The 15433-nt window shown below is 40.7% G+C and overlaps 1 protein-coding gene across 1 annotated transcript in view; it reads left to right on the top strand.

The window, feature by feature from the left end:
- LOC143773282 (E3 ubiquitin-protein ligase Rnf220-like) overlaps positions 1-15433 on the top strand; it is a 71652-nt gene that overhangs the window by 23377 nt on the left and 32842 nt on the right. The window contains exons 3-7 of the mRNA XM_077260767.1: positions 6876-6996; positions 7603-7645; positions 7733-7810; positions 9734-9776; positions 10041-10084. Coding sequence (XP_077116882.1) covers positions 6876-6996; positions 7603-7645; positions 7733-7810; positions 9734-9776; positions 10041-10084 — 329 coding nt within the window. The remainder of the gene's footprint in view (positions 1-6875; positions 6997-7602; positions 7646-7732; positions 7811-9733; positions 9777-10040; positions 10085-15433) is intronic.

Below are 15433 nucleotides of genomic sequence, written 5' to 3'. Positions count from 1 at the left end.
AGGATGTTGCTTGGTTCCAACCCAGTCAGCTTTCTCCCTAACTTCCTATCCAGCCCCCAGTTTTACCAGATTGTGAGGAGTGGCCTAATACATAGCGCCCTTAGCTCCCTCTGGACGCCAGACTGTGAAGTGTATTGGTGCCTGTGATACCTGGTCAGGTGAACTCCTTCAGTGCCATCAGAAGTACCATCACTCCCCTTAGCGGCGGAGCATCAGTACTGCAACGACCAGGACTCTGGGGCGCTGCATTACGCACCTCTGAAGGACCCTGCATCTTGTTGTTCTGGGGACGTTGGAGGCACGAGCAGCTTCAAAAACTTGTCTGCTGCTATGACAAGGCATTTTTGCAGCTGCTCTTTTAACCTTACGCAATTGCCTGTTGGAAAGAGTCCTCAATTTTTCCTTATCAGCACGCACAGGTGTGTGCTGGGAATCAGCTACATACTTCTTGATTGTGCGATGATCACGATGAAGTGTCTTGGCAATGTTGATTGTAGTCATGCCTTGACCTAAATACTCCACAATTTGTTGCTTCTCAGCAGCCGACACATCCTTTTTCTTTCCCATTTTGGCAAAAAATGTAGGCTGCTTAATAATGTGGAACAGCCTTCTTAAGTAGTCTTGCCTTTATTTGGACACACCGGCCAAACTAATGTGCACAGGTATCTGCAATTGCTTTCAGTGATATAAAGAGCCCTGACACACATCACCATCAATGAGTTTAAATGACAAACAGAAAAATTCTAACCTTATCACTCCTAAACTCTTTGTGCAGAATAATTTGGAACACAGTGTATATACTGCAGTACTGCCTTATAGACTATACTTATATACTACATTACTGCCATATAGATTATGACCATCTCTACCCTCTCCGTCTCCTACTGTATCCTCACCCGTCCCCTGTAGACTGTGAGCCCTCGCGGGCAGGGTCCTCCCTCCTTCTGTACCTGTTAGTGCCTTGTTTTTACTCATGTTTATTGTACTAGTCTATATTTGCCCCTTTTCACATGTAAAGCTGCCATGGAATAAATGGCGCTATAAAAATGTATAATAATAATAATACTTGTATACGGCATTACTGCCATATAGATTATATTTATATACCGCATTACTGCCATAAAGACTGTTCTTATTTACTGCATTACTACCATATAGACTATATTCATATACGGTGGCATGCAAAAGTATTCACCCCCTCGGCATTTTTGTGTTTTGCTACCTCACAACTTGGAATTTCACTTTTTTTAAGGTTTGCATCAGTTCATGTAAAGAACATGCCTACAAGTGAACTTTTTTTTTTTTTTTTTTATTGGGAAGAAAACAACAAATGGGACAAAATAACTGAAAACTTCAGTGTGTATAACTATTCACCCCCTAAAGTCAGTACTTTGTAGAGCCTCTTTTTTTCTGCAATTACAGCTACAAATCGCTCTGGATTAGTCTCTATGAGCTTTCCACATCTTGCCACTGAGATTTTTGCCCATTCATCAACGCAAAACTGCTCTAGTTCCTTCAAGTTAGATGGTTTCCTCTGGTGAACAGCAGTCTTGAAGTCTGACCACAGATTGTCCATTGGATTAAGATCTGGGTATTGACTAGGCCATTCCAAAACTTTTACACATTTCCCCTTAAACCACTTGAGTGTTGCTTTAGCAGTATGCTTTGGGTCACTGTGTTGTTGGAAGGTGAACCTCCGTCCCAGTCTCACATCACTGACAGACTGAAACAGGTTTTGCTCAAGAATATCCCTGTATTTTGCACCATCCATCTTGCCCTTTACTCGGACCATTTTCCCTGTCCATGCTGTTGAAAAATATCCACACAGCATGATGCTGCCACCACCATGTCTCACTGTGGGGATGGTGTTCTTGGAGTGATGAGCTGTGTTGGTTTGGTGTCAGATGTAGCGTTTACCTTGGTGACCACAAAGTTCAATTTTGGTCTCATCTGACCACAGCACCTTCCTCCATACATTTGGGGAGTATCCCACATGCCTTTTGACAAACTCAAAAAGAGCCTTACAATTTTTGTGTGTAGGTAAAGGCTTTTTTTTCGTCCCACTCTTCCATAAAGGCCACCTCTATGGAGTGCACAGCTTATTTTGGTCATATGGACAGATACTCCAGTCTCTGCTTGGGAACTCTGCAGCTCCTTCAGGGTTAACTTTGGTCTCTGTGTCGCCTCTCTGATTAATGCCCTCTTTGCCAGGGCTGAGAGTTTTGGTGGGCGCCCTCTCTTGGCAGGTTTGTGGTGGTACAATGTTCTTTCCATTTGACGATAATGAATTTGATGATGCTCTGGGGGATCATCAGAGATTGGGATATTTTTAATAACCTAACCCTGACTTCTACTTCTCAACAAATTTGTCCCTGACTTGTTTGGAGATCTCATTGGTCTTCTTTGTGTTTTGGTTAGTGGTGCCTTTTGCTTAATGGTGTGAGAGCAAAAATACAAAAATATTTAAAAACAGGTTGTAATCTTAAAAAATAGGTAAAAAGCCAAGGGGTGAACACTTTTGCAAGCCACTCTATACTACATTATTGTCATATAGACTATACTTTTAAAATGAAGGTACTTAGCACACAAGTTGGCTAATTAATGTGTACCCACCAGCCACAACAAGGTGACGTTTCTGCAATAGGACCTTCTAGATCTAATATTTTTCTACCATGCCTCTCCCGAACTAAAAACTTACATCACCCATGAATTGGCCAATTTGTGCACCTTTAGTTATTATTTTTTATATTATTTGTGGGTTGCATTTAGCCCCAGAGAGACGTGTTTGATAAATATTACATTTATGGTCCTACCAGAGAAAAGTTTGGCTTGTTGTGGCTGATGGGCTCTCATAAAATGAAGGTACTTAGACCATAAGGGTATGTGTCCACGTTCAGGATTGCATCAGGATTTGGTCAGGATTTTTCATCAGTATTTGTAAGCCAAAACCAGGAGTGGGTGATAAATGCAGAAGTGGAGCAGATGTTTCTATTATACTTTTCCTCTAATTGTTCTACTCCTGATTTTGGCTTACAAAAACTGATGAAAAATCCTGACCAAATCCTGATGCAATCCTGAACGTGGACACATACCCTGACTTTGCTATTTTATAAGTATATTACTTTTCATGTCATCTATTCAATGTTTAAACATCCCAGCACTTACAGAGGTGGCGGTATTCTCTTGTTTGTGTATTATGCAGTCATGGCAGCTTGCACCTGCTCACACTTGCTGGCCACTTTTACTAGTGTGTATTTATTTTATTTTTATTTTTTTTTGGGGGGGGTTATTATTACCTATTTATCTTTCTGTTCACATATTTTTAGCTAGATCTTATCTAGTTGGACTTTTACATGCGGTGATAATGGACCTGATAGAAAACTAGCAGATACTATAGTTATAGATGGATGGATGCTGTGTTTGCACGATAGGAGTGGGATGTTTTCAGGGTTGGGGTCCGATGTCAGGAGAGGTCATACCCCCCATGCAGTGCTAATTGCTCCTGACACTAATAGCGGGGAGGATGGGGCTGGGGGTATAGACAGGGTGTTAGGTGATTCTGTGAATACAACCTCCAGCTAGGCGGAAAATGAGCAATTCACGCTGAATCAGTGTGTGTGGTGAGACATCATTACTCAGCCTGTCCTCCATGACAATAGTCCCGGCCTCACACAGAGACCCTCACCCCATTGTACAGGGACGATTTATCCCCAGTCTATCTGTCACACAGTCCATTGTCCTCCCAGGACACTATGGAGATGGAGGCGGCTTTCTCATGCCGTAGAAGAGCGCGCCCCTCTGCTATTCCCACTGCGTGCGCATTGTCACGCCGGACCCATACACATGACCTTACCCAGCCTGGCCCATCGGCCTTTCATCCCTCGCCCCTTCCCACCCAGTGTTCAGGAATGTTCCTGTTTTCACAGACAATTAGTATTTTTTGTTGGTGCATTTTCTGCCTTTTCTCTATGGTCCTTGTCCCCTGCTAACATCTATGGAGTCAGGAGTGAGCGTCCGCTGGTCGAAATGAGAGTCGTCAGACACATGAGGACATGAGTGTCCGGGCCGCATCATTGCTACCTGAGTCCTAATAATATGTGGGGTCCTATCACCATTGAAGGAGTCATTGCAAAAATGAAGCCGACGATGGGAAATGTAGGTTATCATCAATGATCCCCTATTCTTTACAGCAGGAAGGGGCCGTGTTTTGTTTAATGGGGTCTCACCTTTCAAGTAGAAGACCACTGGAGGCATAACTTGAAGCACATGGTCCCTGATGACACTTTAGGCTCCAGGTCCCGGGTGCGACTGCAACCCCTGTTATAGTTACTCCTAAAGCACATTATCTATCTATTATATCTATTGATCTATCATCTATCTATCTATTACACTGGTCAACAGCATTTTTGGTGCCAAAGATATTTCATCGAATTTAGGGTATTTTTGGGGTGCTGATTCTGAATATGTCATCAGTTTTGCCAGATTGGCTCAAGTTTTTGACATTTTTGGTATCTTATTTATAGCACTTGTTGGTAAATGCGACGCATCATCTCATTAATTTCTTTGGATTAGTACTTGAACTGAGCAGTTCTCAATATAGTTTTGTGTTAATTAGTGTTCTAAAAGTTTGTTCATAGCTTGATTTTTGCACTAACTTTATGTTGTTGTCTGTTTTCCAGTGAAAAGCATGAACTCATCAAGAAGAAGTTGTCTTAACGATCCAGACTCATTCTGTTACATTTGTGGTGAATACACACTGCCAAAACATAGAAGAAACATAACAGACTTCGTAAAAAAAGTGTATTTTGCCTATTTTGGGGTTATGCTTGGGGACCAAGACAAGTTTTGGGCACCACACATAGTGTGCAAAGCATGTATCGAATTATTACGAAAATGGAGCAAAGGACAAAGAAAAAGCTTCAAATTTGGTGTTCCAATGGTGTGGAGAGAGCCAAAAAATCATCATGATGACTGTTATTTATGGTAAACACAGGTACAGGCACATCTTCACAATGAGGGACAGGCCTTCTTGCAGATTCCATGTTACTCCCATTTTCGTTTCTTATGCTTATTGAATCCTTGCACTTGCACTGCACAGAAATAACAGTCATCATGATGATTTTTTGGCTCTCTCCACACCATTGGAACACCAAATTTGAAGCTTTTTCTTTGTCCTTTGCTCCATTTTCGTAATAATTCGATACATGCTTTGCACACTATGTGTGGTGCCCAAAACTTGTCTTGGTCCCCAAGCATAACCCCAAAATAGGCAAAATACACTTTTTTTACGAAGTCTGTTATGTTTCTTCTATGTTTTGGCAGTGTGTATTCACCACAAATGTAACAGAATGAGTCTGGATCGTTAAGACAACTTCTTCTTGATGAGTTCATGCTTTTCACTGGAAAACAGACAACAACATAAAGTTAGTGCAAAAATCAAGCTATGAACAAACTTTTAGAACACTAATTAACACAAAACTATATTGAGAACTGCTCAGTTCAAGTACTAATCCAAAGAAATTAATGAGATGATGCGTCGCATTTACCAACAAGTGCTATAAATAAGATACCAAAAATCTCAAAAACTTGAGCCAATCTGGCAAAACTCATAGCATATTCAGAATCAGCACCCCAAAAATACCCCAAATTCATTAAAATATTTTGGACACCAGAAAAAAAATTTTTTTTTGTTGACCTGTGTTATTGATCGATCCATCTATCTATCTATCTATTATCTATCTAATATCTATTTTATATCTATTATCTATCCACCTATTATCTATCTATTAGCTACAGTATCTATTATCTGTCTATTAGCTATCTAGCTACCTATTATTTATTTAATTTATTTTACTCATTTATATAGCACTATTAAATCCACAGCGCTTTACAGACATTATGATCTATTATATCTTTTATCTATCATCTATCTATTATCTCTCTATTATCTATCTATCTATCTATCATCTATCTATTATCTATTTATTATATATCTATCTGTTATCTATCTATCTATCTATCTATCTATCTATCTATCAATCTATCTGTCTATCTATGTATTAGGTGTTTATCTATTATCTATCTATCATCTACCTATTATCTTTCTATTTTCTATCTATTATCTATCTATTGTCTATCAATCTATCTATCTATTATCTATTTGCTGTTTATCTATTATCTATCTTATCTATTTATCATCTATCTACCTTTTATCTATCTATCATCTTTCTATTTTCTATCTATCATCTTTCTATTTTCTATCTATCATCTATCTATTATCTATTTATTATATATCTATCTGTTATCTATCTATCTATCTATCTATCAATCTATCTATCTATTAGGTGTTTATCTATTATCTATCTATCTATTATCTATCTATCATCTACCTATTATCTTTCTATTTTCTATCTATTATCTATCTATTGTCTATCAATCTATTATCTATCTATTATCTATTTGCTGTTTATCTATTATCTATCTTATCTATTTATTATCTATCTACCTTTTATCTATCTATCATCTTTCTATTTTCTATCTATCATCTTTCTATTTTCTATCTATCATCTTTCTATTTTCTATCTATCATCTATCTATTATCTATTTATTATCTATCTATTATCTATTTATCATCTATCTATCTATCTATCTATCTATCTATCTATCTATCTATCTATCTATTATCTATCTATCTATCTATCTATCTATCTATCTATCTATCTATATATCTATCTATCTATTATATATCTATCTCTACAATTAATTACTTACCTATTGCCGATTAGTTCTCTCTTCTTTTAGACATCTTTTCATACATTCTATTCCATCTAAGTAAAAAGTTAATTTTCTAACAAATGTTCCTAAATTCCTTGCAGATAAGAGAAGCCCTCTGTCATTACCTCTGTTATGCCCTCTGTGCCATAAACATGTCCAGAAAGAGGAGCTCTTCCACCACCTGCAGCATGAAATGGAACAACTGGCTCAACTACCAGACAGGTAAAGCCAAAGCTTCTTCTCACAATAACCTACTTTGATCTTTGGTTACCAGGCAATCGGTTAGTCTCTTCTCAAAGTTATTAAATAATTAGCTAAAATTATCTGTCTTGCTTAGTTAGCTTTCTTCCCAAACTCGCCTTAATTCAACTTGGTTCAATTATTTGTCAGTGCTAAGAAGGTTTTACCAGTGGAGGCAAACGCTCAGACACGTCCAGAAGAGGTGGACCTCTTTTCTATGCACCCTGCCATCAGGGGACTATTGGTCTGTCCCCATAAACATTAGATTAAAGGCCGGTCCGTTGTCAGGTTTCCCAAAATTGATGCATGTGTGAACTATTTAATATGTATCATCTGGGGAATGATGTGAGGAGCCTAACTTAGGAAACTTTTGGTTGTATCTTCAGGCACAATTTGTAGACTGGTTTTCATCCATCTCCTCCATTTTGTTCTAGAATACTGTGTTGTATTAATGAATTGTTCATACCGGCCTCTGAATTTAAAATTGGGAGTTTCGCAAAGAATCTTTAAATATGTTCACTAGTCTGATCCTATTGAGCCAATAGTTCCTAAAAAGTTGACATTTATTTTCCCTTTAACTATTCACAGTGAACTTGACGGCACACCGGCATCTTCCAATAATTTCACCCAGGTGGGATATTAATAATTACATGATCTTTCTAATCATTTAGTCTTCAACTTTTTTTATTGACTGATTTTTATCGGCATTATTCCGTAGTCCCCACAAGGACGAGACACCCGGGGTGACTCGCCATTGATGACCTCAGAAGATGGACAGAAGCTAGACAGACAGCAGGTGAACCAAACCACATTTTAAGACCTTAGCAAGCTATTAGTTATTGTTTGTCGTCTACTGTAGGACCCTCAGGTAGGCCAAAATTTGGACTTATTTGGTCACATCTTTATGAGGCTGGATGATTAGGGAATTAATTGCTGTTGAGGTTTCCCTTGTGTGAGAAGAGTTTAACCAATAGGATAATTTCCTTTGGATCGCCCAAGGAAATGAACCTAAACACTTAATAGGGTTTGCCAACACAAGTGATGAATCCCCTCTTCAGTCATTGACAGCCATGCGACCTTGTAAAGACCTAAACTGCTGGCCACACACATATGGAGCTGTCCTTTGCAAGTGTTTTGGCCAAAAACTTCTCTGACTTCAAAAGAAGCATTCATGTTTGGTACAGATGATTGTAGTCCGCATTCCAATAAAAAGTACAATGTGATCAGGTTACGTAGGATTTCCTAGCAGCCAACCTAGCCAAATTGTCTAATCGTTTTCGAGAAGAGAAACATTTGACTTGTTTAGTTGTCTAAAATTTACAAAAAAAAGTTGAATTTGTCAGAATCAAAATTTTTTGATTTGGCTCTTGGAAATACACAGCAATGTTGGCTGAGCAATGTTTTGCTGGATTCAAGAGAGCCTGCAAAAGTTTAAAAAGGTTAAAACATTCATACTCACCAGCCCTAAATTGTCTTCTTCAGTGTGGTCTTTACTAGGCCATCTTAAAATTCTTCCATAGCCAAACATTTGTCAGCGTCTGTGCTGAATGTGTCACACAAAGTCATGAAGTGCATTATACAATGGAGATGACATAATGTTGAAACCTAATCAGAGCACAAGACACCAAATATGCTGGCAAATGATGGTGGGTCTGGTACAAAATTCATGTTCTGATGGTGGTTATGGTGTTGCATTCATGTACTGATGATGTTACTGGTACTGTATTCATGTACTGATGGTTCTGGACTCGTGTACTGATTATGGTTCTGGTGATGTGTTCCTGTACTGTCATTGGTTCTGATCTTGTACATGAGAAGTAATCCAAAACTGGTCAGATAACATGATACATGGCTATGTTAAAAACGCCTCAAAACGTGGACCTTTCAAATTTTGAGGAGTATTTGGAAAATGTATTTTCCAAAACCTTAGTACAAGTATGTTTACACTGCATCTTGGGAGCAGAAATTAAGCAGAAACTCACCAAATACTTCTCAAAACTTGGTTTATTGGTGATTTATTCATGCAATTATCCCTTTAAACCCGCCACTAGAAATTCGCTATTAACCATCAGATATGGGATTAATCTGCAGGTTAACGGTGTTGTTAACCTGCCCGGTGCCTGCACATAGCCAAACAATGCGGAGAGAAAATTAACTTTATTCCCCTACAGCATTCCGGTTTTAGTCACAGGGGTGGCCCCGGCACTAGTTTAGTCACCGCTCTGTATATAGAAGGACGGATGTGACCCTGTCCCCGGCCCTGACTTACAGTCGGTTCCAATGCAGAGTGAGTGTCAGTCAAGGCCGAGGACACGGTTACAGCCACCACTATGTATACCCATGACTAAACCCGCACCAGCGGATGTGATGGAAACTGGAATGCTGCAGGGGGAATAAAGTTTATCTTCTCTCCTGGAATAAAGTTCCTTTTCTCCCCGAAACATTCAGCTAAGTGTGTGCACCGGGTAGGTTAGTAATGCTATTAATCTGCAGATTACAACCAGATCTGCAGGTTAATAATGTATTTTCTGGCGACAGGTTCCCTTCAAATATTTTTGTGTACTTTGGGATTGGTTTAGATTGAAAATGTAGCCAACGATTAAACAAAGTTGTGAACCCCAGGTAAAATATCTAAGGTCATCAATATCCTTCAATCACTCTTTTGTACAATGCATATTTGGTGTAAAATCCTCCCAATACCTCTCTGAATCTCCCTCAGGTCTTCCAGCAGGTTAGGTGGAACAGAGAAGAGCGCTTGGGAGGTAAGTTGACCCATCGTACCCAACTCATTACATGCATCCATATCTGAATATTTCTAGAATTTAGTCCAAATCGACTAGGGTCAACTAATAACAGAACATACAATAGCAATGTCGATTACTGCTCAGACTTGTGGGTAAGGTATATCGTTAATGTACAGATAATTCCTGCAAATGATTCCTACCCATCATTCACAATTTTGTCAAATTGATTTATGAAGATCTTACTCACCTCTTGTATTTCATTATTTGTTCATCTATATACAGCAAGAGCTGGGAAATGTAAGAGAGGTCGGCTGAATATTGAGGAGGTAAGTGCACAAATTAGCTTGCGGTATGGACTAACTCAGTTAATTCATCGAGTAGCCGTGAAAGCAAAGCACTGCGCCCTGTTAGACTTCACAGAGGCACAGGCTAACTGCCCAAACAGAGAGCAGTCAGTGGTCACACATGCACACAAAACTCCTTGCCGGAGGTGCCAGCATTCTAGGGGCTTATTTCAGCCAGGTCCCTGAATACATACAAACACAAACTCCTCGCCGGAGGTGCCAGCATTCTAGGGGCTTATTTCAGCCGGGTCCCTGAACACATACTCTCGTGACCACACTGGCGCAAAGCACTTAACAAAGAACAATACTAGCGCATGGCCGTGCGGTCATGCGAACCTTAAATAGCTGCAGCACGTAGAGGACCTTCCTAGAAGGACCAATGAGAGGCTGCCACAGAGCGTGAGCACCTACAGGACCTTCCTGAAGGACCAATGGCCTTAGCTGCAGTATCTGATCATGTGACCCTCGATCTCCACTGAGAGATCTTACTCTGGGCATGCTCAGAAAAGCAGGACTTAGTCCCAGAAGTGTCTGCTCGCCGCTGCCCAGCACTGACTTCAATGGCAGAAGCAGGAAAGGCAGCAGTAACTCTTTGTTCAGAGTCAGACTGAGCGAGACGCTGGGACCGACGTCTCCGCTGAGCAGGCTCCACTGCGGCAGGAGAAGAATGGGAGACCACAGCGGAGATGGCCCGAGATTCCCCCTGTGCAGAGGCGGGAACTTGACCTCTAACACGCATCTTCAAAAATTTGGCATTTTGTTTCATGTCAAAAGTTGTTTTGAAATTGCTGCTGAGCCCTGATAACTTTGTAGCTGAGCTGTTGACAGGTGTAATGCTGTTCCTGATGGAAGATCTGGACTAACTATTGAACTCCAAGGCTCTGTTCACATCCCATCAGTCGCTGCTTCGGGACTTACGCCTGAAGGTCTGGAAAACAGGGCGTATGTGCTGATGGGGGCTATTGACTGTAATGATACAGACAGTGTCACCGTGTGCTCTGTCGGACATTATTTTTGGCCATTTAAGCCTACTTGAGGTGGCATCCAAGAAGAAGTCAACCACGTCTTGGAGACCTCCTCCAATAGATGAATACAGATGTCCATCTGCATCATTACAGTCAAAAGACATGAAGCCTGTTTTGCAGATGTAAGCCTCAACAGAGCCACTGACGTGAAGGTAAAACACAATGTGAATGGAGCGGCCCCCAGACGCAGGGCAGTGGGGTACTCGGTACCGGGTCCCTCGGTTCTGGGGATGTCACGGTGGCCTGACCCGGTCCATGGCCCTGCTAAGGGGCGCCCAATTAAAGATGTAGGTGACGGTGTTTGTCAAGTGTTCGTGATGCCACCTGTGGTATTCGGTCAGGGTGACTAACGCTGCTAGGGGTCCGCTGGGGTGATGGAATGGCAGCTAGATGTTGTAACTTCCCACAGGTGAAGTGTGTCCCCAGGGCTTCCCTTGATGAGTAGATGGTAATGGTGTAGGTCGCAGTAAATGACGAGAACACAGGGTTGCAGTCTCTTTACCTCTTTACTGAAGGCTTCGGCATCCGCAATCCAGAGCACTGCTAACAGGGCTGGCTGAGACCGGCCGGTCCGAAGGCACATCCAGAGTTCCCTTTGCAGGTGGAAATCAGTGCCTACCTACTAGCGCCTGTGTGTTGTAGTACCTCCCTGCTGAGCACCACGGGATAGTCCTCACAACTGTCGTGTATGTTTCTGTTCTTTCTCTCCGTCCCCCAGATGGTTTGGATAGGACGCACCTGTATGACGGGGTAGGCCTGGAGTTATTTTATAGGGACCCTAGAGACGCCCCTCTCCCACAATTGCCTCCGCTGTCTTCATTAGGTGTAAAGGTGAGACAGCCAACCTAGAGTTAACTGCCCTGCCGTAGTTCAGAGTAATGCATAGAGTCTATTACTTCCTCGGAGTTCCGGCCGCCGGCTACGTGCCTCAGAAGGATGTTGCCACGATCTTAGGGCACGACTCCTTCTGGTTCTTTCTCCTTTGTGCTGTGATCTCGTTTCTCACTTCTCCACAATATACTTCGCTTCGTGTCCTTTCTTAGGATGCCGCCGCAATGAGGTGCAGGCGCGGCTCCGTAACGATCTGTCTCGTGCTAGGCCACTGTCAGGATCCCACCACTGACAGGGACCTCCCTAAATCTTCCCAAGCAATGCTCTCTGTCACTAGATGTTACCTGGGCAAAACCCAGTCAGCTTCTCCCTAACTTCCTATCCGACTCCCAGTTTTACCAGAGTGTGAGGAGTGGCCTAATACATAGAAACTTTTGCTCCCCCTGGTGGCCAGAGTGTGAAGTGTAATGTGTGACTGTGATACCTGGTCAGGTGAACTCCTTTAGTGCCATCAGACGTAACATCACTCCCCCTTGTGGAAGAGCAACAATACTGCAACGACCAGGACTCTGGGGCGCTGCATGAACATAGCCATAGGGTGTGGGCACATTGAAGCCTCGATTCATCAAAACCGGCACGAACAACTTTGGCCTTGATGAGAGAGCATTATGGAATCAGGTGCTAACTTTTCATTAAGAGGCATGTGCCTCGTGACGAATCTGGAGCATCTGACTAGTGGCGTGCGCTTCTGTATGCCTCACCACAGATTTTACTCCAGTCGATTTCTTTAGTAAGATTTTTGGTGTAAGGTACGCCACAGATCGTCCTGAATTAGACCAGCTGTGGAGTCACATCCCTATTCTGCCCCACCCCACTTCCCCTCCACCCATTTTGGCAAAACTGACAAAATACACATTGAGCAAAAGGTTTTGCCACTTTTCAAAGCGATTTATGCATTGTTGATGCGGGACCTGAGGGTTTTGGAACAGAAACTCTCCAAATCCTCCACAAAATCTTGAATTTCTGCTCAGTTTCCACTTCAAAAACAACTAAGCAAAAAGACTGTGAAAACATAACCTTAGGCTATGTTAACACATTGCTTTTTAGAAGTAGTTTAAATGGATCCTCTCCAAAATCCCCCTAAAAAAAGCTGCTTTAAAAACTCTTGAAAAACTCTTACATTTAATTTTTAGGGCAAAACTACTTTGTAGTTCATATAATAGTTTTTTTCCCTTCTTTTAATTCTGAAAGTTTTTGAAAATCCCTTGGTGGGTAAAAAGAAAGAGCATGTCACAGCTTTGAAGCAGATCCCGAGGAACACCTCTCCAAAGTATTCCCAATCATAAGCCTGTAAAAAGCAATTCAGAAACAAAATAAACTTTTCCAAAGCCTCTGCAAAACAACTTCAGGAAATTCTTCAGAAAAAACTCCTTCAAAGATTCACCAAAGCTCTTGGCTTTTGAACACCCGAAAAAATCTGTTTGAACATAGCTTAAGCCTAAACCATGAGTTTTTAAAGTGGAAACTACTTCAGGAAACTCCTTTTTTGGAGAGGACTTCTAGTAGTTTTTGTTTTTAATGAAGCATTTCATTTCCTGAAGTTCTATTGAAGAGGTTTGGATAGGATTTGTGGTTATATTTTTTGTTTGTGTCATATCTCGAAGTGCCTTGTTTGGAGAGGTTTTATTCAGGATCTGAATCAAAGAAGTGCACTCATTTTAAACCATGCAATTTTAAAAACATTTTCATTAAAAAAATCCACATATGAACAGTAAATTGGATAGAAATGTCTAACATTTTTTTCTAAGTTCCAAGCGTATTGTAGTATCAATTTTGAGAGAATTTGCTTAAAAAATCTAACCATACTAAGTACTGAAAAATTACCCAAAAATCCAAGTGTGATAAAGTGGTGGAAAAAATGCAATTCTGCCTTTTTTTTTTGGGGGGGGGGGAGCTATTTTTACGGCATTCATTGTTTGGCCAAAAAGTCATGGAAATATGATTGTCCACGTCCGTCTGATTATGGCTACACCAAACATGCATTGTTGCTTTTCTTCTTATGTGAGTAAAAAAGGTCTGAAAAGAACTTACGGGCATGGATCAAATAATTACGATCATGAACGACTATTAAACTACATAATCCTGACTCAGCCAGACACCTTTATGCACTTGCACTTTTTTTCTTTTACTCTATGATATACTGCTAGGTAATATTTCCTATTTATTCTGAAAGCTTTGTTTTTATGTTGTATACCGTTTTTTCAGTGTCATATACACATTGTACCTTGATTCTTAATATCTCCTTCGGACACTTGTCCATTTATTCTGGGTATGCGCCCCCTGTTTTTATACTATTTGTTTTCAATATTTTTTGTTCTTATATCCTTGTTTATCACCTAATTTAACCCCTTAAGCCCCGAGGGTGGCTTGCACGTTAATGACCGGGCCAATTTTTACAATTCTGACCACTGTCCCTTTATGAGGTTATAACTCTGGAACGCTTCAACGGATCCCGGTGATTCTGACACTGTTTTCTCGAGACATATTGTACTTCATGATAGTGGTAACATTTCTTTGATATTACCTGCGTTTATGTGTGAAAAAAAATGGAAATTTGGCGAAAATTTGGAAAATTTTGCAATTTTCCAACTTTGAATTGTTATGCCCTTAAATCACAGAGATATGTCACACAAAATACTTAATAAGTAACATTTCCCGCATGTCTACTTTACATCAGCACAATTTTGGAAACAAAACTTTTTTTTGTTAGGGAGTTATAAGGGTTAAAAGTTGACCAGCAATTTCTCATTTATACAACACCTTTTTTTTAGGGACCATGTCACATTTTAAGTGATTTTGAGGGGTCTATATGATAGAAAATAACCAAGTGTGACACCATTCTAAAAACTGCACCCCTCATGGTGCCCAAAACCACGTTCAAGAAGTTTATTAACCCTTCAGGTGTTTCACAGGAATTTTTGGAAATTCCCCCAATAGTTGTTGTCCAATTTGTCCTGAGTACGCTGATACCCTATATGTGGGTAGGAACCACTGTTTGGGCGCATGGCAGAGCTCGGAAGGGAAGGAGCGCCATTTGGAATGCAGACTTAGATGGATTGGTCTGCAGGTGTCACGTTGCATTTGCAGAGCCCCTGATGTACCTAAACAGTAGAAACCCCCATATTTGAAACTAAACCCCCCAAGGAACTTATCTAGATGTGTTGTGAGAAATTTGAACCCCCAAGTGTTTCACTACAGTTAATAACGCAGGGCCGTGAAAATAAAAAATAATTTTTGTCCCACAAAAATGTTTTTTAACCCCCTCAAATTTTTATTTTCCCAAGGGTAACAAGAGAAATTGGACCCCAGAAGTTGTTGTCCAATTTGTCCTGAGTACGCTGATACGCCATATGTTGGGGTAAACCCCTGTTTGGGCACACGGGGGAGCTCGGAAGGGAAGGAGCACTGTTTTACT

The sequence above is a fragment of the Ranitomeya variabilis genome, chromosome 5, assembly GCF_051348905.1.
Source record: "Ranitomeya variabilis isolate aRanVar5 chromosome 5, aRanVar5.hap1, whole genome shotgun sequence".
Classification (NCBI taxonomy): Eukaryota; Metazoa; Chordata; class Amphibia; order Anura; family Dendrobatidae; genus Ranitomeya; species Ranitomeya variabilis.
This window is presented reverse-complemented; position numbering and strand designations above follow the sequence as displayed.